This window comes from Arachis ipaensis, chromosome B05 (assembly GCF_000816755.2).
Source record: "Arachis ipaensis cultivar K30076 chromosome B05, Araip1.1, whole genome shotgun sequence".
Taxonomy (NCBI): domain Eukaryota; kingdom Viridiplantae; phylum Streptophyta; class Magnoliopsida; order Fabales; family Fabaceae; genus Arachis; species Arachis ipaensis.
The window spans coordinates 2,026,604-2,052,157 of NC_029789.2; the positions used below are offsets into that span (position 1 = coordinate 2,026,604).

Here is a 25,554-nt window from a genome sequence, read left to right on the forward strand (position 1 = left end):
GAACTATACCTCAAACAGTGAAATGACATAGTCTCCTAATACTTATTTAGAAATCGCGGATTCGAGTCTTCCTATCTTCTTCGATAAAAAAAAAAAAAGAGTACGAAGAAACAAATATGGACCCCCAAAAAAGCCTAGATTTATGCAGCAAGACCTTACCAAATAAGACAAAGGGGTAGCCGGTCTTAGCTGATCTCACGTTTTTGCTTAATGCAAATCACCTCAATTATTGGCAGAATCAAATATCCTTTTTTCCCCCTTTATATAACTTGTATTAGACCAATTTGGTTGGATTTAGTTAATAAAAAAAATTTGGATATGTAGCATTATTCTTATTAAATTCTACACCAACTTTGAAAATAAGTCTCTCATTTTATTAGTATAGAAATAGGTTCACATTAGAAAATTCTTAGTTTTAAACAAACAACAAACTTTCTAATCATAGTTATGCAATGGTACCAACAAATCCAGCCCTCAACATTGAAAGCTCATAACAATTTTCAAATTCCTCTATTTGTTCTTGTTTATCTCGCACTGGTCCTCTTTAGTACATTCTTAAATCAATGTATCTAAATATGATTATACTTAGATATATTGATTCAATGATGCAATAAAAATTGGTAACAAATAAATAAGAACCAAGAGAGTAAAAAGTAAATAAAAATAAAATGAGAATCGAACAATAAGAGCTTTATAACAATAAACATGATGAATAAACATCAAATAACAAATTTCCCCATAATTGGATTACAATTCTTAACAACCAAAAAGTGGCAATCATAACAATCCTAATCGTTAAGCCAAAATGTTGTAAACTGCTATAACCAAAAGGGAAAATTTTTAAGTTTTGAACATGTAATGATGTACCAGTAATTGTAACATAAGAAACCTAGTATATCTCATCATCAGGGATGTCTGGGTTCAGGAATTTCTTAGGGTCCTTACTAATTTCTTCATAATTCAGTGTTGATTTCACCCTTTCTGGAACTGGCATCAGAGGAATAATTCTATCTCTATCTATTACACCATCAATGATTCCATACTCAACTGCTTCAATTGGAGACATGTACCTATCCCTATCAATGTCTTTCTGGACTTGTTCAAATGAGCGACCGGTGAAGCTTGAAATAATTCTTGTGACGTTGTTCTTGTTGTGCATAACTTCTTTCGCCTGAATCTCTACATCTATAGCTTGTCCGCTAGCACCTCCAAGAGGCTGATGAATCATAATTCGTGTGTTTGGCATAGCAAGGCGCTTGCCTTTGGTGCCGCCACCGAGGATGATGGACGCAGTTGATGCTGCGATTCCGAGTGCAACTGTGGAAACATCGGCCCTCACAAGCTGTACGGCATCATAGATAGCCATCGTAGCACTAAATACATGATATCATGAAAACCAAATTAGCTGCGGAAAATGACATCAAACTCAACAAAATATTGCATTGAAAAACAATTAAACAGTGATTCCTCATTTCCTAATTTCAACAGCATGCACAACCAATATGTTGACACTACTTGAAACAACATGAGCGAGAACATGTACATCTTGGTTTAATCGGTGTCAAACTATACAATACAAAAGGGAAAGTCAAAGAATGACAGCCATGATGTCTGGTAAAAATCATTGTGTTTCCAGAAAGTAAGAGACATGAAAACTAAGAAGGGAAGAAAAAGAAACACTTCATCTAAGCAGAGGCCTCCTATCTCTCTGCAACAAAGAATCCAAATCTTTAGTCTTAAAATTGACTAAAGCTGAAGTTTGAGATGTTAAAGATATCTTGAAGGGCGAAGTACTTCAGAGGATTTGGCCTGTATTGGGCAATAATGGACTCGCACCTTTTACAAAACATATGGAGAATTCAAGGTGCAATCAGGGGCTGATTTGATTGTGAGCTAATTCCATTAGAAAGCATGGTGATATGGTCATAATGATTAACGAATATGCTACCGCAAGAGCTCAAAGTTACACCTTTCCTTCAAACCACAAGGAGGCAATGCAAAAATGGGTAACAAGTTTTTTCACCAAAACTAGAAAACGAGTTTGAAGGCCCTGATGCAAAGTTGTACACTAAGTTACTAAAAATCACAAACTAGATAGTAGATATTAATATGGAAATGGGAGAAAACTTAGACTAACGAAGGAGTATCAACAAATCACTATTGATTCTTGAAACTAAATTGTTCAAGGCCAAATTTATATCTAAAGCCTGGTCAATTGTCTAGAATCCCTAACCTTTGTCTCTCTTTATCCATATGGAACACAACTTTTTTCCAATATCTATGTCAAATCCACATAAAAAAGATACAAACTTCAAGTGGCTGTAGTTCTGTCTTTCCCTTGTTATTTTCCTCAATTGTTTGGTACAATTTCCATTTAAACCTCCAAACGCACCTATTTAAACAGTTTAAAAATTTTGCAAGCCAAAGGAACCTTTGAGGGAAAAAAAAACCAAAGCCATCCATTGATTATCATGTTATTTGTTTATATCTGTGTTTATTTCCAAGTCATAGTTTTAACTTTTAATGCCAGCTAGTGTGGAGCACTCAACCCTAAAAAAATGATATAGCAAGATGGGTTGTTACATGCCTAGGGAAAGTATCATCAAGGTGAGAGGGCTGATAAATGCAAGGAAGGGCTGTAATAGAGAGTTATTCTAAACCCCGGAAAGCTGCTGTCAAAGCAAAGAAAGTATTGGAACCGATATTAACTGTGTACAATAAATTAAAAAAATTAAAATTAAAATTAAAAATTAGATCATTAATTAATTATTTAATTTTAAATTTTAAAATTTGAAAATTAAGATTAATATTTAAATTCATTCACAGTTTCACATTATATACGGTTATTTCTAATTTTACCGTAACTTCCAATACACATTATCCAAAACTTACTTCATTTTCTCCAATTCTCACCTCGCGTCACTGAATTTCTCGTACATTAATATTATACATAGAAAAGATCAATTAATTATATTCTCTGTTATACGTGTTTATTAAATAATAGAGACTAATTTATCAAAAAAAAATTTATCAAAATTTGATGTAAAAACTAAAATTTGTTGAACTACTAAAAATTCCTTGAAATTTATTTGAGATATTACTTATAAAAAAACTTCCATAAATTTTACTTAAAAAACAATTACGTGACAAATAGGAGGTTTTTTATTTTATTTTCACCAGCTTTAAGTATACTTCTCAAAATATACTAATTAAAAATTAAGACTAAGATTATTATTTAAAAAAATTAATAATTTAATTTGTAATAAAACCTTACTCTCTATCTAAACTTTGTGGAGCAATTTGCCATTTTCAACATCTTCAACGACTATGGAGTAAATAACTAAATATATTCTATATATGTGTGAATGAATTGGATTTGAATCTACAAATAAAGGAGTTGTCTACCTGTGTGTTGATGAATCATGCATTAGATAATACTATAATAGTGAAGCTGAGTTTGTGAACTTTTATTGACTTGAAAATTCAAAATTGCAATGTTCTATGTATGTATGTATCAAATTATGCAAATTCTTCGTCATTCGTTAGATTTATCCAGTCATAATAATTAATAAACCAACTTTACATAATAGTAATTTTTTATTATTCAGATGAATATGCTCAAGACAGGAAATGGATTTAATTAGTAAGGAAGTATTGAATTGCAATCTTCATTTTCTTGAACTACAGCTGATTAATAAAGAAATGTTAACATGCACCTTTTATTGTTGCTTTCTCTGACTTTGTGAGGTCTCATCTTCACTCCAAAGCTGCGCAGAGTGTAGCTACTAGAGAAGGCAGCTTCTAAAATCTCTAAAACATCACTTTTTCATCCTAAATTCTTAAGTTCTTTGTCTGAATTCAATGGAGACTCACAAGACACAATTGAAATATGACGTCTTTCTTCCACCTCATAAACTCTACACAAGCTTATAGAAATATAATCAAGGCACTTAAGTTCTCAACTTTTGGCCTTAAATCTAATGAAGACATACAGAGGTAGATACTTACAATAGTCTACACACAAAACTGAAGAGAGTACTAGTGATAAAGCTTTTATGTAATCAATTATTATGGTCGCTCAGCTTCTTATTTTATATACACAACTTCTATGAGCGCAGATCAATACCAATTTCTGCTGTTCTACCTTATCCCACTAGATAAGATCAGCTATATTAGAGACTCACAAAATATGTCTAAAATATCTGTTCTTACTTCCGGTATGTTCATTCTATGAATGTTTTCTAAGACTTATATCTTACAATAGTGTATGCACATGAGATTCCTAGGATACAGACACCCGAAGCATATGGTAAAAAGCAAAAGCAGCAACTCAAAATGTGAAAAAATTCTCAAGATGATATATAATTGTATTAATAGTATATTAATAAACAGTAAATAGAAGGTCTAAGTCTATCTAATTTAAAAAAAAAAAGAAAGAAGAAGAGATTCTAAATCAGATACTATTACAGACTAATATAATAAAACTTCCTTTCTACTACACTATGCCTCTGCCAACCTACATGTCTTCTTCTTCTTCTTGGATATCATCTGAACTTTGGAGATGGCTCAACTTAACTTTTGCCCTCTTTGATTGTGATGAGTCTTCTCTTGCGTCCTCTTCGTTAGCCTTCCTCTTCTCTCTATCACTATTTTCGTCATCTTCATTAGTCTCTGTCTTCTCTCCGTCACCGTTTTCTTCATCGACAGCCACTGCAGGCTGTTTGGCACTTGAATTATCTTCTGATTCCAACGTGGATGCTTTTGGATCAGACTGTTCAGCTTTATCTTTGTTGCTAGATGCTCTGTTCTTGGCTGATCTTTCGAATTCCTCCAGGAACGAGCGGACTTCTTCATTGTTAGCAAGATCCAAAGGAGTCTTTCCTGCCCTTGTCTTGGCAGTAAGACTCGCCCCTTTCTTGGCCAAGTACCTAACAAGCTCCAGATGGGAACCTTGAGCTGCGTAGTGTAATGAATTCATGCCTTTGCGAGTACAAGCCTTGATGGATGCACCAGCTGCAACTAGAGCCTTAACAACTTCTAAATGCCCCTTCTGAGCAGCAAAGTGTATTGCAGCCATGTCATCCATAGCAGAAGCACCAACATCAGCCTTATTCTTGCACAGATAACTTACTATCTCTGCATGTCCAGCAAATGCTGCTAAATGAAGTCTATGGTCCAAAGCTAATTGTCAAAGGAACAAAGTGGAAATGCTATAATTTCCAAGACAAACCAAATTCATTTTACCCTATATAAAACATCCTTACTTATTTCAAATTCTTCCTAGGGTATCTTTAATTAGAGGAAAAAAATTGGGTGAAAGTTTTCTTTGATGATCTCCATGAGTCCATGTGTAATTTTAGTCATCAAACACTTCCATGAAAAATTTCACCCCATTTTTACTCGCCAATAAAACAACCCTAACCTCATAATAACAAGTTCATAGGGCATTACACATTAAGCACATAACAAAGTACCAAATCATTTTCAGATAAAACATGCAGCACAACTCTGTTCTTGCAACAAAAAAGATAAAAAGCATAAAACAATAAGTCAACAGAGATTCCAATACAATGGTATTAGGGAAGCTAATCCACGATTCGATCCAGATAGGTCAAAAAGGAAAGGGAGGAAAATCATGGTGCAATGGATTCAATTATCATCAGGAAAGAACAAGTTAAACTTCAAAGCAAGCGAATTGAATGGAGAATTTACCATGGGAACCGAACAGAGTGTTAGGGTTCCGTTAGCAATTATTAGTAGTAGTGATAATAAATGAGAGGAGGATACGGTGTTCTGGAATGCTTGTCTCTGGAATTAACAGCCAAAGGGTTTGAAGTCAAAATCATCTGAACAGCGACGAGATCACCGGACCTTGCCGCCGTATGAAGCTCGTCGCCGGTGCTTCCTCTTTGTGGGTTGCCTTTACCCATCTCCACGCGTTCCTCTCTGCTTCTTCACTTCACACACTGACAATGTTTCGTTTTGGTTTTGTTTTGGATTCTTTTAAGTTTGTGTTATTGGTTATATTGTGTAATTAAATTATATAATTTATGTTATACGATTATTTAATTAAACAATATGTAATTATATAATTGTTTAATTACACAAATAAAAATATTTAGTGACAAGGTATTGTTTAACTAAAAAAATCGTATACAACAAAATTTTTATTTGACATAGAATCTAAATATGGAAGCAACAAAATTGTCTTTTATCCAAACTCAAGTTATGGGGAACATATCTAAATTCTTTTAAAGTTTAAAGTCGTAGCTACTAGATCTTAAAAGGATGATAACAATGTATAGACACATTTTAATCTAGTCGTATGCCTCTTATCTGAAATAATTAACTCTTATTGATGTTAGGTACTAAAATTAATAGGAATACAATAATGCAATTAAATTATACAAATAAAAGATCATACTAATTTTTTTTAGTTTTCACTCACTAATTTTATGCAATCTTAACTATCTATATATAATTTTCTAAAAGTAATCATATGAGAAACAAACAAATCACTACTTATTTAAGTTGTCATGATACTAAGTTTGATTAACTTAATCTTATCAAGCTATTATCTTGTACAACTTTATCAAGTTGTATGATATCAACTTAATCTTATCATCATGTACAACTTATTTTTAACATATGATTAGGTAACAATTTATTATTTAATTAAGTTAAAGACGACAACTAAATTAGCTTATTCAATTTTGACCTTAGTAAAGATTATCTGTAGATATTCTAGACTTTCATATACTATATATATGTATCATTTTTAAGTTGATCAAGTGATAGCATTATACTTAGACTCCAATCAAAGTTTTATAATGTTTTTTTAGTTTTTTTTTTTTAAACTTTAACTTGCTTCACTTGTACAGTTTATAATCTCTAGTCATTTTGTTCATTTCAAATAAAAAGAATAATTTTACTTCTTCTTTTCACAATTGACACCATCATTATCATTCTAAACATAACCAAAACATCCTGCTCACCACGATTTACTTAAATCTCTTCAACTAAGCTAAATTGTTTAAATATATCATTTCAGTCAAGTTAAATGATAGTGACTTTCAACGATTTATGTAAATTCTTTGAATTAAGTTAAATAGTTAAAGTCTCAAATAATTTATTAATGTATTTTTCTCTAAGATAAATCTTGATGACGTTCCACAGTTTAATATAAAAACCTAATTCGTTGTTAACTATCACGATTTACATAATTTAGAACAAAAATAATTATTTATGTTTTAAGATATTTATATAAATAATATTGTTATGAGTTGTTTTATTCATGTCATTTACCCAAAACTCTCCTGCATGGCTGCATGCATATATAGGTCCATTATTAACTTTTAAGTGGTATATTAATTCAAATAAAAATTTTAATAAATTGTAGAAGGAAAAAGATTACTCAATCTAGACAATTGGAACCCGAAAGACAGATTTAGATTAGTTGTTTTTCAGTTTTTATGCAATCGAATTTGGTTTCCATTTACAAATAGTATTTGCGTGATGTGGATGAATTGTTGTGGAAAACATTATAAATGGAAGTCACTTAAATTTTAGTATTAAGATTCCGCTTCAAGCGACTTATTTAGAAATTGCAGCCACTTACTCACAAAATTCATTCAGATAAAAATATCTCAGTATTATTTACTCATTTTTTGCTTCAACAGAGAATGGAGTATTTTCTTTTTTTTTTTTAGAGAAAAATATAACACATACATAAGGACTAAGGACTAAGGAGTCATGCCCGTCGGAAAAGAAAAAAAAGAGACTAAGCCCAAAGGAGTAAGGAGTAGTGAGCCTGACAAAACGAAAAGCTAGAAAAATTAAAACAAAACCAAGGCGTATCCTTCTAGCCGCCACCATAATCCAGATTGCTGCTTTCTGTTCCTCTTCTAAGCATCAAAATTTAGGCAGTTTGATCAAGTTAGATATGAAGGGACGGACAGCTATGCAGAAATATCTCCCAGAACAAAGACTTGAAAGAATAGTGGGAACGTTCAACAATCTAAAAAAATCATGGGAGTGCAGCACTTTTGCTCCCAATGAGACATCTCCATTATTATTATTATTAGCAGGATAACTTTAAGTAAAATTCTTTAAATAGTTATATACAGTATTAGTATGTTATACCAAAAACACAAAAATGAGACAATTACATGTATTTTTATCAGAAAATAACCCATTCACATTGAAAACTCTACTAAGTTTTAACTGTTTTATTGCTGCATTCGATGCATATTGTTTTGGGTAGGAACTCATATATTGTTAGTTGAGAACTGTTAGATGATTTGACATGTTTGACTAAATTATCTAACGACTCTTAATTATCAACTTCATACAAAGACTACTACACGTGAGTCTTCACCATTGTTTTTTGCTAATTCTATTGCAGCACGCCAGTATCTTTCTCTTACTGCAAGTGCAAAATATAAGTTCGACTGTTTGCGGAATCCTTCCCTTTCCCCTTATAAGTTTTTATTTTTCCTGTTTGCTCTCTAATATAAAAAAGTAACTATATATATTTGTCCTTTTCCTTTTTAGCAGCTTCATCTTTACTTTTTCTTCTCTTATCATTACCTTTAAATGCTAATCACTAAAACTCAAAAAAACAAAAAGCAGATAATAAGATTATCACTATTGATCTTAATTAACTAGGCAAATTATCATGTTAAAAATACTTATGATGCTTGCTATCCCACCGAATATATCAATTGAATATGCACACAATTATTTAAGGCAAAATGCAATTATATGTTTCAAATCAAAGGGCAGAATGAAATGGATATATAGCAACCAGGCATAGACTCAGAAACCATGACCAGAAATTGATACTCACCTTAGAGAACTCAGAATCTATAAAATGACTGTTAATTTGACGAAATCCCATAACGGTTTCGAAGGGAGTCAATAGCCTTCTCAAACGACTGTGAAAGCTCGGTGATTGAAGTTTTGCATGCTGCAATTTTCGAATGAGAATTACTATCTGTTATATGTAAGCAGTATATGTATGTGTATGTGTATGTGTGAATAATTGACATCTGAATACGAATATGTTAAACCATAGACAATGAGGCAGGTAATTAACTCCAACTGCAGTTTAAATACATTATCAATTGAATTTTCATGAATCGGAATATAAGCACATGCAATTGAATTTTACTACGCATACCACGAGATGCGCTGGCCTGTGCCTCTGCCATGAACTCATCATAAGATGCCTGGACATAGACCTCGTTACGATTCTTAACAGTTTTTTCCAAATCACAGATCAAATAACGTTAGTCAAAGAGGTGAAAACCTTCATTGCCTCACGGCTTTCAGTGATCCGTTCGGATAACTTCTTGTACTCCTTTTCTGCTTCATCCATCACTTGGTGGCATGCTTGAGTCTGCATCTAAAATTTCAAAATAAAAACAGCAATGTGATTAATAATTACCCTACAGATCTATCACAAACTCTCAGAAATTTGTCACAGGTTTACCATTCTTTGATCAAATATGCCAGAGTATCTAACTGTTCTCTCAATTTCTGCTTATACTAGTTCCGAATGTTCTAGCTAGGCACCAATGTAAGCATTCTAATTCCATGTTAATCTGTTTAACTTCTAATAATATGTGAATAACATCACAGATCTTCAATTTCATTCATATTTCACATGGTCAGGTTCTCGAACAATTTTCAGCCGTTATGTTATAAATTGATTTCATCAACATGATTATACAGTATTAAAGAGAGTGAGATTATTAGAGAAAAGCGCGCGAAATTAAATAAGTAAAACCTTCAAGCGCTTGTGCAGACGCGAATGAGAAGCTTCAAGATCCTTGAGAATCTCGGAGTGAGAACGATCGCTTTGGCGCCGGATATCGTCCACGCCTGCGGACGCCATGGCCTTGAGGTCGGCGATGCTGCTCAGAGGCCTGTGGCTGAGAGGCGGAGAAGCGCCGGTGAGATCGACGGCAGCTCTCTTAGCGGCGGCCTTGGAGGTAGTAGCTGTTGGCCTGCTGAAAATCGCCGATTTCGGAGAATCGTTCGTCGGAGAAGCCACCGGCGACGGCGTTTTCAGAAAATCGGCCATCCTCAGCTTTGTCTTCTTTCCCTTCCTCATATTTCTCTCACTGAATTTCATAAAAAATTGTTTTTACAGGCAAAATTATCCAAACCCTAAAAAATTATCTAAAATCCCTAAATTACCCTTATCTTCACCACCACACCACTTCCTTCACCCAATCACCTTTCTAACCCTAACCCTCTTCACCAGCCACCAGCCACCACCACTCTCTTCACCCAACCACCACCCCTCTTTTCCTTTCTAACACACTCTCATCATTACTTTCCACTCAGTCCCCACCGCTGCTCCAATGGCTCCTTGCCACACCCTCCTCTCTTTCATCCTCACAGTCATAGCAACACTTGCTGCCGCTTCCCCGGAGAAGAAGAGCACCTTCACGGTGCAAGTCCACCATGAAGCCAAGCCCTCCATTTTCCCAACCCACAAGCACTGGTACGAATCCTCTCTCGCTTTTATTATCAACCATGCCACTGCAGCTGAAACCACCACCACCGCCGTCCTTCACACTTACGACACTGTCTTTCACGGCTTCTCAGCAAAGCTCTCACCTTTAGAGGCCCAGAAGTTGGAATCTCTGTCCCACGTCGTCGCAATGATCCCAAAGCAGGTCCGCCAACTCCACACTACCCGCTCACCGCAGTTCTTGGGCCTCAAAACTGCCGACAGGGCCAGCCTCCTCAAGGAGACAGATTTCGGTTCAGATCTCGTCATTGGAGTCATTGACACCTGTCCTGACAGAGAGAGGGGGTTGGCGCTATTCCTCCCAACTGGAAAGGCAGCGGCGGTGGTGGTTCTACGACGCAGAAAGAGGTGAAGAGGGTTGGCTATAGCGGCGATAAGGTAGCGTGAAGAGGAGCGTCTCTGACGCGGTAGGCTCTGGTTTGAGGCCGATGGTGATGGTGGCGAGGAGAAGCTGGCGCAGTGCTCCTGGGCTGGCGGAGGTCTGCGACGTTGCTAGCGGAGAAGGGTGAACGATGATGAAGAGGGTGAGACGGTGGTTTGTGGTTGATGCTGAGATTGGGTGGCTGAGAAGATTGAGAGAGAGGAGGGATGAAGGAGATGATAGTGTGGAGAGAAGGGTAATTTAGGGATTTTAGATAATTTTTTAGGGTTTGAATAATTTTGCCTGTAAAAACAATTTTTTATGGGTACAAATGGTAATTTCTTTTTTTTTATGGATAGATATATCAGCGTTTTCAACTTTCGTAGGTACAAATAGTAGTTTACTCTAATTATATTATAATTAATATCTATTCTATCTATTCTATTCTATTATATAAAAATCAGATTTCTGCATTTAATGATGGAGTTGACGTGGCATGTCTCTGAAAGTGTTTTTTGATTTATTTTTTAACTCATTAAATACAAGTTATTACGATAAATTAACTAACCAAATTTATTGTGTACTAATTAATTAATTTGATTAATTTATTAGTCATTAAAATAATAAATCTATGAATAAAATAGACACCTTAGATATTTTTAACTAATAATTAAATCAAATCAAAGCAAAACATATATATTGATCTAAATTCAAATCATGTAAATTAAGGACTAAATTAAAATAAAATAATTTCTTACTTATTCAAGTTGAGTGCAATAAATACAAATTAATTTTGTTAGATAATCATAGTTGTTTGGTCTACTATATATGAGTTAAACCCCAAAGTGGTCCCTGAGATTCACGATTTGCACCAATTTAGTCCCTGACTTACCAATTGCACCAATGTTGTCCCTCCCCACATCTCCGGCCAAATTGACTGCCGCCGGCAGTGACATGGCGCTAAGATGCCATGCTGGCGTAGGTAACGGCTAGCTGAGGTGGCAATTGAAACTGTTTGACCCAATTTGGTCCCTTTACCTAGTTTTAACCCTATTTTCTAGCATGTCGCCGTTATCCCATTTCATCTTCTTGTCTCTGCCCAGCAACGTTCTTCTTGTCTCTGCCCAGCAATGTTCTTCTTGTCTCTGCCCAGCAACGTTCTTCTCATGCTTCCTTTTTGTTACTCGTGGAACTGAAGCGACAACCATGATTGGGTGTCGGAGCCAGGGTCAGGGAAGCTCTACACGATTGACGACGAGCTCGCGGAGTCGGACCAGACCGTCGCGGGTGCCAGAGCGCTGTGAATGCGGCTGCTGGCCCGTGCTTCGTTGATCCGGAACAAATACCAACCCAGATAAGCCCTTCTTCGGTTGTCCAAATTACAATGTGAGTTTTTGGTGAGAAAAATTATTTAGTGATTTTCTGTTCTTTACTTCTTATCATATCTCATATTCAGACTAGGGGCAAAACATGGTGTGGATTTTTTCTCTGGGCTGATGATGTAGAAGAAGAAGAGGAACATGAAGGAAGAGTGGATGCGACTGTAGTTGACAATGAGCAAGTGAGAGTCAATTTAGCCTGGAGGATTGAAAAATTGGAAGCTGAAGTGAGGACCCAAAAATGTTTGATACAATTGTTAGGTATAGTGGTGTTGTTCATTGTAGTTGTTGTATTGGTTATGAGTTTAAAGTTCTGACAATGTTATGTTGTATGTAATGTGTTCATGGATGAATGAAAGTAAGACTTGGTTTTTTATCTTCAGTTATATTATGCCCTGTTTTTTATAGACTAGTTATGTTAAAGAGAAATAATTACAGATCATCTGAGTAGCAAAGATAAACATATCTAAGTAGCAAACATTAACATGTTTGAGTTGCAAAAGGAACAAAAGAAGTGCCACAGCTAATATATCAAGGCTGGCAATACAAAACTTTTGACAAGCAAACCTACACAAAGCTACTATCTATTAACTGCCTTTAACAAAACAATCAAGTATTGTCCTAAACATCCTGATGTCAAAGTCATGAATTGTTCTTTTTTCTTGGTGCTCTGAAACCGGGAGTTGGAACGAACTTCATAAAATTGGCCAATCTGAAAGTTGTTGCCTCACTGGCTCCTAGCATTAGATCCATACGAATGGATTGAGGTGGTGGTGAGGTCCTCCTTTTGGTGGGCAACTTCTCTGGCCTTGATGGTGCAGGTGCAGTAGATCCTGGTATGTCCTACAGCAGGATAATAGCTCAACACATTAGTTCAGAAAACAACAAAAATATATTTTGCTATGTTGTGACATCAAGAACTGTATTACCTGTGATTCTTCATAGTTTGGTTATGATATCTCAATCTCCACAACAGGAGGTTTATCAACGAGTGCAGCAGCAGTATAAGGTTAAGGGCCAAGATCTGAAGCAGAAGTAGTAGTTTGTGGTTGAGGGCCAGCATGTGAAGCAGAAGCAGCAGTATGAGGTTCAGGGCCAGCCTCTGAAGCAGCCTTTGATTTGGCTTTATCTGCAGCAGCCTTTGCAGCTGCAACAGCAGCAGCTACTTCATCCAGTCTCTTCTTTGAGCACCCTTTCTTAGTATGCCCTTTTACCCCACAATACCTACATGTAAATGACTTCAAAACCCTTTTCAAACTTCCACTTGGTTTGGCTTTCTTGTTACCACTGTTCCCCTCATCAACATCTTTTCTCCTTTTCTTTGTCAGAGCTCCAGGCCTCCTCCTAATGTTAGGGGCCTGTGGCTGAGTGTACATGGATTTCTCCCACAATGATTGACCAGGAAGAGGGTTAATGTGATGGGCATAAGTGTTGTTGTATGCCTCCATAGTACACAGTTGGTGACAAAAGTCTTCTGGCCTCTTGTTTACCCTTGCAAGGGCAGTACAAGCATGAACACAAGGAATGCCTACAATTAGTAATACAAATGCAGAGTAAGACAATCACAGTCATCAAAGTACACAAGTATTAATAATTAAGTTAAAGAGATTGATAAAGTTTACCGGTCAGCATCCAGAATTGGCAAGTGCATAGTCTTTTTCCAAGATCCACGACCATGTTTGTTGGATGGCCATGAACCTCGAATTTTTCATAGTCTTCATCACCGGTCCAGATAGGCATCCAGTTTTTTTATTCTTTTCTGATTTTATCTAGGCGACTTTGAATTACAGGGGGGAGTATGCCAACATGATTAGCCAGTTTTACCTTATTCTTCGCAATAGTTCTCATGACAAACATTCTCACCTCCTTAAGTAATGTGATGATGGATTTGCTTCTGGCCTCTTTGATTATTGCATTGAAAACCTCACAGGAGTTGTTACAAATGTTGTCCAATTTTGGCCTATGGCTGAACTGGGACTTTGTCCATGACTCTCTAGGCCATTTGTTGAGATATGCCCAAGCCTCCTCGTTCACCCTTTTAATCTTGTTCAGATTATCAATGAAATCCTGGAATGTTGTTGATCTGGCACATTCCCAAAGCAGCCCCCTCAACTCAAGGTCCTTCCATTGTTTGTTGAAGTTCCTCCATAGGTGCCAAACGCAGAAACGGTGGTGAACTCTTGGCATCACCTCCTGGACAGCATGAATTAAACCCTGCAAGACATTGTGTTATAACCAAAAAGTGATGTACACACTTTTATCGTGCCACAGAATAGTCCCTAAGTTTACATTAATGACCCTAATATAGTCCCTGACTTTTGTCGTCTTGATACAATATAATCCCTTAATTAAGATGTAACATTATTCCCCTTATCTCTACTGCTACTTGGACATAATTAACTATGCATATTATCAATTCCCTTCATCTCTACTGCTACTTGGACATAATTAACTATGCATATTATCCACAAGCAACCTAATGCATATGAAAGGTAATTTGTAACAACCAATATTGAAAGCAACCTCATGCATAATTAATTGTGCATTTTTTCGACAAGAAACCTCATGCATATGTAACAACCAATATTGCAAGACAGTTCATTATAAATCCAGAGACTCATACATTGTTAAAGGCATATGAAAGGTAACATTACCTTCTGCATATCAGAAATAAAGCACCATCCGTTAGTCTTATAGTCTTGTAGTCCTCATCAGATTGTAGCTCATCCTCTGAATTAGGAGGAGTCTTCATCTCCTCTGAGTGCCAAGAATTAGCACCATCAGACTCTGAACCTGGGTCAAGTGCTTCATACAGATCAACAGTCCCTGGAGTTCCCACAAACCCCAAGTCCACCTCTCCATCTGACACATCCTCAACCAATGCATCATCTGGTTGCATTATGTTCTCTTTTGTCTTAGAAGTAGCATATGCACCTTTCTTAACTTCTTTTAGTTTCCTATTTCTCAGTTTGGATTTGGATATACTTGCATTGTCTTCACTGCTAGAACTGTCTTCTTGGATTGGCTTAAAGGAACTATCCTATGAACTATCATCATCACTGGAGTCATCATTTACAGTTAAGTCAACATGAAGAGCTTCATTGCCCTTATTAGCAGACCTTCTATATGTTCCAACAGCTTGAGATCTTGTAATTCTCTTATGTAAGAACCGGGGTTTGGACTTCATTTTTTATTTTTCTTTACCTTTTGCTGTGGAGCATGCCTTGGTAGTCTCTCTCAGCTTGGTTTTCAGGCTTGGATTGGGCTTTTGAATGGGCTTTTTAGTCAGTTTGGGTTTGGAGATGGATGTTGGGTTGGGCTTTGATTTAGAATTGGGCTTTAGAATGGGTTTGTCATGAGCCTTAGCAGGATTTGGATTGGGGGTTGTGTTATCATCAATGGGGTTTGGAATAGTGACAGGGATGGTTTCAGGGGGGGTTGGAATAGGATTGTTTTTGGGACTTGGGTTTGCATTTGGGATGGGATTTGGTTCTGTAGTTGGGTTTGACGTGTTGCCATCAGATTTGGGACCCTCACTAGTGTTCTTCTTGCTCACCAAGTCTCTCTCACAAGTATCATCAAGCCATACTACAACTTCCTTCCCTGCAATCACCTCTGGTGTGGACACCCCATGCTCAAAATACACATCAACAACTCCATCATTCTTCTGTGCAGCAAAACACATCTCTCTTAACTCACCATCACATGTAAGAGCTCTCAGTCCACCATCTAAGCTCCTCCCCGGAGGCAGCCACCAACACTGAATTATGTTATCATACCCAAGCTCCTTGTAATAGTTCCTTACAAAGAACACATTTAACGTGTCCTCATCTAAATCTCCTAAGCAAGTTCTGTTATCTGGTGAGTACACTGATATTCTATCATCATTTTTTTTAAATGTTCCCCCATGATGGAACATGATATCCATCAAAGTCTCCATCTGCATTATGCAAAAAACTAAATTCAGGAATCAAACAATCAGATTTCACACATGCAACCACAAAAATTGACATTCAATCACATACAAAACACCACAAACACCCATCAACTAACCCAACTAAAATTGCATAAAAAACAGAGCATGGAAAAAATTTCTCCACTACCCACAAAAACCCTAGCAGATATTTAAAAACTTTAAACTTTCATCACCCCTAAATCAAATTTTCAACAAACACAGACATTGATGCATATTTTTTTGTTGAAAAGAATTGTTTTTTGCGAGTTCAGACGTACCTGAGTTGTGCTCCCAATGAACTCCTTCTGCTTCCGTCAACGACAACGATTGCACAAAACTTTCACAGTGGCAGCGAACTCCACAGAACAAAACGTTTTCAACCTTCAACCCCTAATACAGTGCCCAGAACTCAGGGCTTCATGGTGCGTTATTTTGGTTTTCAGAAGACGAAGAGGAAGATGAAGTGATCATGCGTTATTTGGGTTTTGTTTCTAAACGTATATCAAACGACGTCGTTCCGTCCATCCATATTCTTAGCACCAAAAGTGATCCAGCGTGGCACCCAGCATGGCATCTCAGCGCCATGTCACTGCCGGCGGCAGTCAATTTGGCCGGAGATGTGGGGAGGGACGACATTGGTGCAATTTTAATAAAGTTGGGGACATCAATGGTGCAATTGGTAAGTCAGGGACTAAATTGGTGCAAATCGTGAATCTCAGGGACCATTTTAGGGTTTAACTCACTATATATAGATGGCCACACAAATTATAAGAATCGTGATTTTTATCGTTCTTGCTATTCCAACTCTTCTTTTCTTCTTTTTTTTTCATCATATATAATTTCTTTTATGTATATATGTACCCAAAATGAAAATATACGGAAGAGTGTTTTATTAATTGTTTGTTTGATGAATATATCTCAATTTAGGCATTGTACTACTGCGGTTAGAAGTTGACATGTAACAATTCAAAGTGGTCAATGTATTTTTTTTATAGTATTAGAAAGTAGAATATTTGTTAAAATTAATATTCTCATTGTAATGATTTTTTTTTCAATTGTTATATTTTTATGTCAGTTGTGTACATTTTTTGAAGGTATAAGATAATAAAATAGGTTGACTTTAATATTATTAGAAGCTAAATTTTTTGAAGGCACTAATTATGTTAAAACAATAATTTTGTAATAATAATGTGATTTACATATTAATTTTTTCGAGTAAATTCACTTCAAAATGTAGAAATTATACTCAATTACGCTAAAATTTTAAAGGTAATATATAATTTGACAATAAAATTAACATTCATTAAGAAAATATATTTATTTATGCTTATTTCCTAATTATAAATAATAACAAGACTTATGAGAAAATATTAATATCAACATTATATACATGACAATATATATATTAAGAATTATTATATATGATATATAATATTTTTTTTGTTTCTGTAATGATTATCTAGATAATTGTTTGGCATGAACAGATTGATGGTTCAGCCATGTATATCCTAGCTCAAAAATTAAAGCGTTGTCGGCATAAGATTGTCAGATGGCAGCAAGAACACAGATCTAATTCGAAGGTGGAGATTGATTTACAACAATCAGAATTAGAGGAACTTCGTTTAGCAGGAATTCATGGAGGCGACATTATTTCAGAAATAGATGACAAACTTGAAAAAGCATTACAAAATGAGGAATCTTATTGGAAAGATAAGTCTAGAGTCAAGTGGCTCAAATCTGGTGATGAGAATACAACTTTCTTCCATCAGAAATTTAGAAATCGAACCCGAAGGAATAGAATTTGGCAACTAACTGGCAGTGACGGTGAAGTGGCTACTTCAAATGCTGGTATTGCTTCTGTGACTGAATCTTATTTCAATGACATCTTTTCCTCCACTTGTCATGAGAACCCTGAACCTCTGTTTACTGATTTTGAACCTAAGGTTACAGCTCACATGAATCGTAGGTTTCAAAGACCAGTGACTATAGAGGAAGTGAAACGCACAACATTTAGCATTCATCCTCAACGTGCTCCAAGAGATGATGGTATGACAGAAAATTTTTTTAAAGCTTCTGGAACATACTTAGTGGTGATATGTTTCGAGCAGTTAAGAGCTTCTTTTCAGGGGGCAGAATCTTGAAGGGTTTTAACCACACTCAGATCTGTTTTGTTTCCAAGATTTCTGATGCTAAAGATATGACTCAGGTAAGACCAATAAGCCTATCTTCAGTCTTTTACAAGATTATCTCCAAAGTATTTGTACATAGGCTTTAGGGTATGATGAATAGACTAATTAGCCCTACACAGAGTGCTTTTATTAAAGGCAGATTAATCTCTGATAATATCCTAATTGCTCACGAGTGTATGCATTACTTGAAGAACAAAAAAAGGGAACTCGAAAATGAAATGGTGCTAAAATTAGATATGAGTAAGGCATATGATAGGGTGGAATGACACTTTCTTTGGTTTATATTGGAGAAGTTTGGTTTTGACTCCCGGTGGATCATGTGGATTCGAGAATTAGTGACAACTGTTTCTTATTCTGTTAATGTGGAAGAACAACCTTATGGTTTCTTCAAACCAAACAGAGGTATTCGACAAGGAAATCCTCTATCCCCCTATCTTTTTCTTTTCTGTGCATAAGGTCTCTCCTTCTTGCTACACAAGGCAGAACAAAACAGACTAATTTAGGGTCTTCAGATACATAGGCGATGTCCCAAGGTCAACCACCTCCTGTTTGCTGATGATTCCATCTTATTCTGTAAGTCTAATCCTGAAGCATGTTCAAATATCATGCACTTATTGAATTCTTATGAAAGCATCAGTGGCCAGAGGGTAAATCTTAATAAATCTGCTGTATTCTTTAGCCACAACACTCGCTCTACTACTCGTACACTACTAGTTAACTCTATGAATATTAATCATATTGGGGCTCAGGATAAATACCTTGGTTTGCCTTCTACAGTCTCTAAATCGAAAAAAGGCTTCTTTTAGTACGATCAAAGAAAATGTTTGGAAAAGAATCCAAGGGTAGAAGCGCAATCTTCTTTCGTCAGGTAGTAGACACGTATTGCTTAAGGCAGTGGGAGAAGCTATTCCTATTTATACATTGTCTTGCTTCAAGTTGTCTGATGGTTTAATTTCGGAAATTCACTATCTACTTTCTCAGTTCTGGTGGGGACAAAAAGGTTCTGAAAGGCGGATGGCTTAGATTAGCTAGGACACTATGACTCGCCCACGAAAAGAAGGAGGCCTTGGATTTAAAGATCTTATAATCCAAAATATGATGCTTTTAGGCAAACAGTTTTGGCGACTTGTAACACATCATACTTTCTTATTATCCAAAATCCTAAGAGGTAAATACTTTAGCAATGGTAATGCTATAACGGCAGAAATTGGAGTCTTACCTTTTTGTGGATGGAGGAGCATACTGGAAGGCCGAAAGATTGTTGAAAAAGGTCTTAATTGGGATGTGGGTACTGGTGAGAATATCCGAACCTTTGAGGATCCTTGGCTGCCTCCTCCGTATCTTTTAATGATTTCTGACATGCCAAATAGACAGGCTATTTCTGAGTTGGTTCCAAGAGTTAAAGATCTAATTACTGAAGATAGGAATTGGAATCAGAATCTCATTCAAGAATTATTTCCCCAAGACGTTGCAAACTGAATTTTGTCAGTTAAAATTCAGCAGAGTAGGGACAAATTGCAATGGGATTTGAACAAATCCAAGCAATATGATACAGCTTCAGGTTACAGAATTGGCTATTTATTTTACCATCCACCTCTGGAGCTTTGCCCTGATTATATGCAGTAGAAAAAGCCGTGGATTGATCTATGAAAGTTGAACTTGCCTCACAAAATTAAGCTATTTATCTGGAAAGCTCTCCATGGCTGACTTCCGGTGCTTGCTTAGATTCATCACCGCATCCAATCTATATCACCAATATGCCCCTGTTGTCATGAAGCAACGGAAACAGTCACTCATTGTTTGATCGATTGCTCTAGAATTAAAGATGTTTGGTCTCATAGTTATCTTCGTGACTATCTTCCCCCTCAGAGTTCTAACGACTTTTGGACATGGTGGACTGCATCAACAGAGATACTTATCCCATTAAAGAATGCTGACCGTAATCATCAATTGCTTGCCATCATTTGCTGGAACTATTGGAAAGCTCGCAACCAGTTGATTTTTGAAGGTTCTACTTCTATGCCGTTTGTCATTCTAGCAAGCTCTGTCAAGTTGCTCCGTAAAATCTAAAGAACTCTCAGTTTAGGTCGTCATCTCCATGAGGCAAGCTCTTAGTTGTATTCAATTTGATTTATCATTCTTTCTTCTTTAAGATTTTTCTTCGTTTTTCAACCACGCACCGTTGGAATACCTTCAGTGTAATGTTTTTGGGAAATCCCCACCTTTTATTATGATGTCCTACTTTTGGACATCGTTATATTTCATTTTTTAATAATTAATGAAATATAACCTACTATCTTTGGAAAAAAAAGATTATCTATATAATTTATTGAACAATTTTTCATCTTAATATTTAATAAATTTAGCATACAAAATAAATAACTTAAGTTATCATCTAGGACAATAAGTATAATAGTACAAATATTTATTTATTTATTAGTAGTGAAAAATATAAGAAAATATGTAAATAGTATAAATTGATATTTTTTTTAGTATAAAAACAACAATAAAAGTTACTAATTAAGTTAATTACATAATAAAAAAATTATGAAGAATTTCTTAAATAATAATAAAAAAATAAGATCACTATTTTCACATATTACAAAGTTTATGAAAAAAATTTTGGATAATAAATCAATTCTCAATAAATTATACATTAATTCTGTAAAAAAAAAAATCAATACATTGGATATTATTATTTACGTATTAATATAATATATAATATCGATTATTAAGTTTAAAATTAATTTTTAACCTAATTTTTGGTAATTAAAATTTAAATGATTAAAATTATTAAATGATAAATATTTTGCATGTAACCAATTTATTTTTTTATCGAAATTAAAAAAGATGAGTTGTTAATCAATTATAAATTTAAATTTAAATTTGAGTAAAAAAAATATTTTAAATTTTATCTCACTAACCATAATTAATTTTAAGATAAGAAATTACTTTGTACATCATATATATTGTAGGATAGTATGGTCATTTGCTATTTTTCTAATGATAAATATTATCAAATAAAATAGTGTAAGAAATTAGAAGAAAATGTATTCACAAGTTTAGAAAATATTAATTTATTTTTCAATAGAATAAATTATATATTGAATAACAAAAGTTGCTATTAGTTTCTCTTAACACTAACTAATACTTAACCATGGTGTTTTGGTACACCATGTTACCAATAAATATTAAGTAATCTAATAACTTTTGTAATGGTATAAGTTTATGAATTTGAAAATTGAAAAATCATTTTATAAAATGTGAAGTTTTAACAAGTAACAATGTTGATCATATTATTTTGACTTCAAAAATGAATACGATACCAACAAATAAAATTGTCCCAAGTAAATTTTAACCATGACAAAAGTCCATAAGTATTGTTATTAATGAAAAATTAATCTATTTTAAAGACAAATACAATTTTTTCTACGGATTTTCTAACTCGACAAATCGAGAACTAATCCACCACATATTGATGCTATATTTATTAAGAGTCTGTTACTAACTAATGGATTGTTGTACACACAAGGCGAGATTCGAACTCCAAATACTTGCTTAAGCAGAAAAATGAGATGACCATTTAACCAATTAAAATTGATTAAAACAAATATTAATTATTATGAATAATGCATGATTATACTAATTTAGGAAAATATCTTTATTTTTAAAAAGTACTATTCTCATGTAATGAAAGCACTATTCTCTCTTCTAAAATTATTTTTAAAAAAATATCTTGATTATAATTATATTACAATTAGCATTTAATGAATAATGCATGATTATACCAATTTAAAAAATATCTTTATTATAAGGAATAAGTATGATTTTGGTCCCTAACGTATAGGTTGAAAATTTATTTCGTCTCTAGCCTTTTTTTCGCTATAAAATGGTCCCCAAGGTTTCAGTTTGTTTTAAAATCGTCATTCGGACGAAAATACCCTTCTCCCTTCACCCCCAAAATCAACCAACCTCAGCAGAGAAGCCTAAGCACCACCACCACAAAGAGAAGTGGGAGGGGGTGTTGTTTCTGGAAGAGGGGGAAGGGGAAAGGGGGAAGGGGGAAGGTCGCCGCCGCAGCAGCTCCATACCGCCACAGCCCCTCCTCTCCACCACCACCGCAACTTTTTCCCTCTGTTTTAATTTTTTATTCCTTTTTCTTTAATTTTTCAGATTCAAAGGATTTCATTGTTGTTGTTGATGATGATGCTTCTGGTTGTTTCTGTTTATTCCTTTTATTTCATTGTTGTTGTTGATGCTTTGGTTGCTTCTGCTTCTGCCTGCGTTTGCGCTTTTGTTTCTGTTTCTGGTTGAGGAAGAAGAGGGGAGGGAGGGGTATTTTTGTCCGAAGGACCATTTTAAAATAAACTGAAACTTTGGAGAATATTTTGTAGCAAAAAAAAAGGCCGAGGGCGAAAAAAATTTTCGACCTTTACGTTAGGGACCAAAATTGTACTTATCCCTTATTATAATTATATAAAATAATCTACTTAATATACTAAAATTGGATTTTTCCCCAACTAGTGAAAGTAAGGTGTAAATTCCTCATGAATTTATTTTCTTTTCAAAATAAAATCACTATTCTCTCTTCTAAATTTATTTTAAAAAATATCTTTATTAGAATTATATTACAATTAGCATTTAATGAATAATGCATAATTATACTGATTTAAAAAATATCTTAATTATAATTATATAAAAAATTAAACATAAATTTATAATTCTAATTACTATAAATATGATACTAACGTCATATTGATAAATTGATATTGCAATAATTAATTTCTATAATTATTTTTGTACTACTAAAGGCTACATATAGTGTTTTTTTGTAGTTAGTGAGTCTAAATTTAAGAATCAAAGTATTTTTTTAATCTGTTATTCTTCTTTGATTGGGCAATTATTTATAAGGAGTTTTGTAGGTCAAGTTCAAGTCACATCCTCTCCACGTTTTCTACGTTTATCCGAAAATATTCGAAGTGGAGCATATAATAAGATTGAATTTTCTCAATTTAGGTTCAATTTTGAAAAATTCGTGCCAACCTTGAAGATGCAATTCAAAAATTGGTACTATATTTAAATTTTCTTTTCTTAAGCTTTTTGTATTAAAAATAATTTTATAACATATTGTTTTTTTTTTTTCATAAACTACCAGCCTTTTGGTGCATTAATGCAATGCCATTGAGGAGAATAAAAGTTAATTTAATTTGACAATTTTAATAAGAAGATAGTTTAAATTTGTACGGATTCTAAGTGTTCGATCTTATGATATTATTTCAGTTGGTTGTTACGAGAATAACTCTAATCTATACGTATCTAAGGATTAGAATATATTAAATATTATTTAAATAATTTAGTTTTAATATTGGTAGTTGATTAAATTAGTTTTAGAGAAATTTAAATTGTTGTCTCAATTTATATATTATGACTATTTTTTATGGATATGTTATTTTTAAACTTTTTAATATATATTTTTTTTAAGTTTGTTTTCTTTTTTGGATATATGTATCACTTTTTTTTTTTTGTATTTCAGATTAGTAATGCAATTATTAAGAGAAATGTAATTCATCAATAAATTAGAATGATTAAAAGTTTAATTATATTGTGTGGGCACAAGATTGATTAATTAAGATTAAGGCGTGAAAAAGAAAAAAGAGTCACAATACATAGTTTTGCTTTCTTTCTAATATATAAAAATATGTGAAAGAAAAAAATTAAAATAACACAATTAAAAAAAAATGTTAATCATACATATGAAAAGGGATTGGGAAATATGCATGGATATAAAAAAAAATTATTACTCGATTGTAGAATAAAAAATAATCATATATATAAAAAATATTTTTTTTCACACCTAATGATTATTGACTACGATCCTATTAATAGTATCATCTATAGTAGATTATACGAAGAAAAAATATAAAAAATAAAGACAAAAATTATAAGATCATAAAAAGTCTCATTCAAATTTAACAAGAATAAGACGATTTATATAAAAATAGTTCTAATAGATGATAAGATTAATTAATTCATTTAAACAGTCACTTTTTTAACGAAACTAGGTGTGTGTTGTTATTACACAGTCCACTTTTCTTAACAAAAGAGAGGGTTAAAAGCCCAAAGAAGAAATAAGGAGAAAATAGGAAAAGAAGTGAGAAAGAGAAAGAGAACTCAGAGAAGGCATATGGTCAGTTCGGAGAGCCGGTGGCTTCATCCGGGACCTCTATCGATGAAATTTAAGATGACTTCCACATGGACGAAGCTAGATCTACCTTCGTTTGAGGTACGAACTTTTATTTTCTGAAATTTTTGGTCGTTTATTTTTAATTTCTTAAAATTTTATCAAATCTTTGGTTCTACATTATTATAAGGACATGCATAATTGTCTTTAATCACAACTTTTTTCAGGTTTGTTATTTTGTTTTATTCTTAATCTATTGTTTTTCTTCGCTCTAATTTGCCTTTATATAGATAATAATTTGTTCTGATAAAAGTTGATCATTTTTTTTATTATTATATTTATGGGAATTTGTTATCTAAAAACCAGTAATCATGGTTTCATGTTAAAAGATAAAACCCTTTTTTGGTTAGAAAAATTGGCACGCATATTGTCATTCTGGATATGCATAAATGTATATGTATCAGAAATGTTGATTTTTCACCCTTTTTTTTAACTATTTTTCATTTTCAGCATATGTTTCTTTCTCTAAGATGAAGATAAATGTCTCTGATTTATGCTAGCAAACATAATATTTTATGACGTTGAAGGGTTCCTTATGTTAGAAAGATTGGTTTTTAGTGGAAATGAAACAGTTCAGCACAGTTTTATTTATCTTTTCCTTTTCTTTGATTGTCCGACTAAGTATCTTTATAGAAAGAATTTACTAGGTACTTACAACCTTTTAGTTTACATTATTAGCACCCTAATTTGATTTAGTCTTACGTTACCTATTTAAGATTCGACTTGGGAGCATCTAAGAGAAGAGTAAGACTTAACCATTTCATTAATTATAGAAATTTGAATCAGTTCTTTAAATATTTAAAGGTATTAATCATATTAAATAATTTAATATATTAAAGTATTTAATAAATTTTATTTTTTTATATGAAAATATTTTAAATACTAT

At 33.9% G+C, this 25,554-nt stretch overlaps 3 protein-coding genes across 3 annotated transcripts; all 3 read right to left on the minus strand.

Annotated features, from left to right (window-relative positions):
- On the minus strand, positions 678-1,413 carry LOC107642407 (ATP-dependent Clp protease proteolytic subunit 4, chloroplastic). Its single transcript, XM_016345749.2, has one exon. The coding sequence runs from the start codon at positions 1,364-1,366 to the stop codon at positions 890-892; it is 477 nt and encodes a 158-aa protein (XP_016201235.1). The 5' UTR covers positions 1,367-1,413; the 3' UTR covers positions 678-889.
- On the minus strand, positions 4,338-6,014 carry LOC107642408 (ankyrin repeat, PH and SEC7 domain containing protein secG). The gene is made up of 2 exons (XM_016345750.2): positions 5,788-6,014; positions 4,338-5,168 (listed from the first exon to the last, which is right to left on the minus strand). Exons 1-2 carry the CDS (start codon positions 5,928-5,930, stop codon positions 4,517-4,519), a joined length of 795 nt encoding a protein of 264 aa, XP_016201236.1. The 5' UTR covers positions 5,931-6,014; the 3' UTR covers positions 4,338-4,516.
- On the minus strand, positions 7,627-10,129 carry LOC107642410. The gene is made up of 5 exons (XM_016345752.2): positions 9,791-10,129; positions 9,311-9,406; positions 9,182-9,230; positions 8,849-8,968; positions 7,627-7,904 (listed from the first exon to the last, which is right to left on the minus strand). Exons 1-4 carry the CDS (start codon positions 10,115-10,117, stop codon positions 8,880-8,882), a joined length of 561 nt encoding a protein of 186 aa, XP_016201238.1. The 5' UTR covers positions 10,118-10,129; the 3' UTR covers positions 7,627-7,904; positions 8,849-8,879.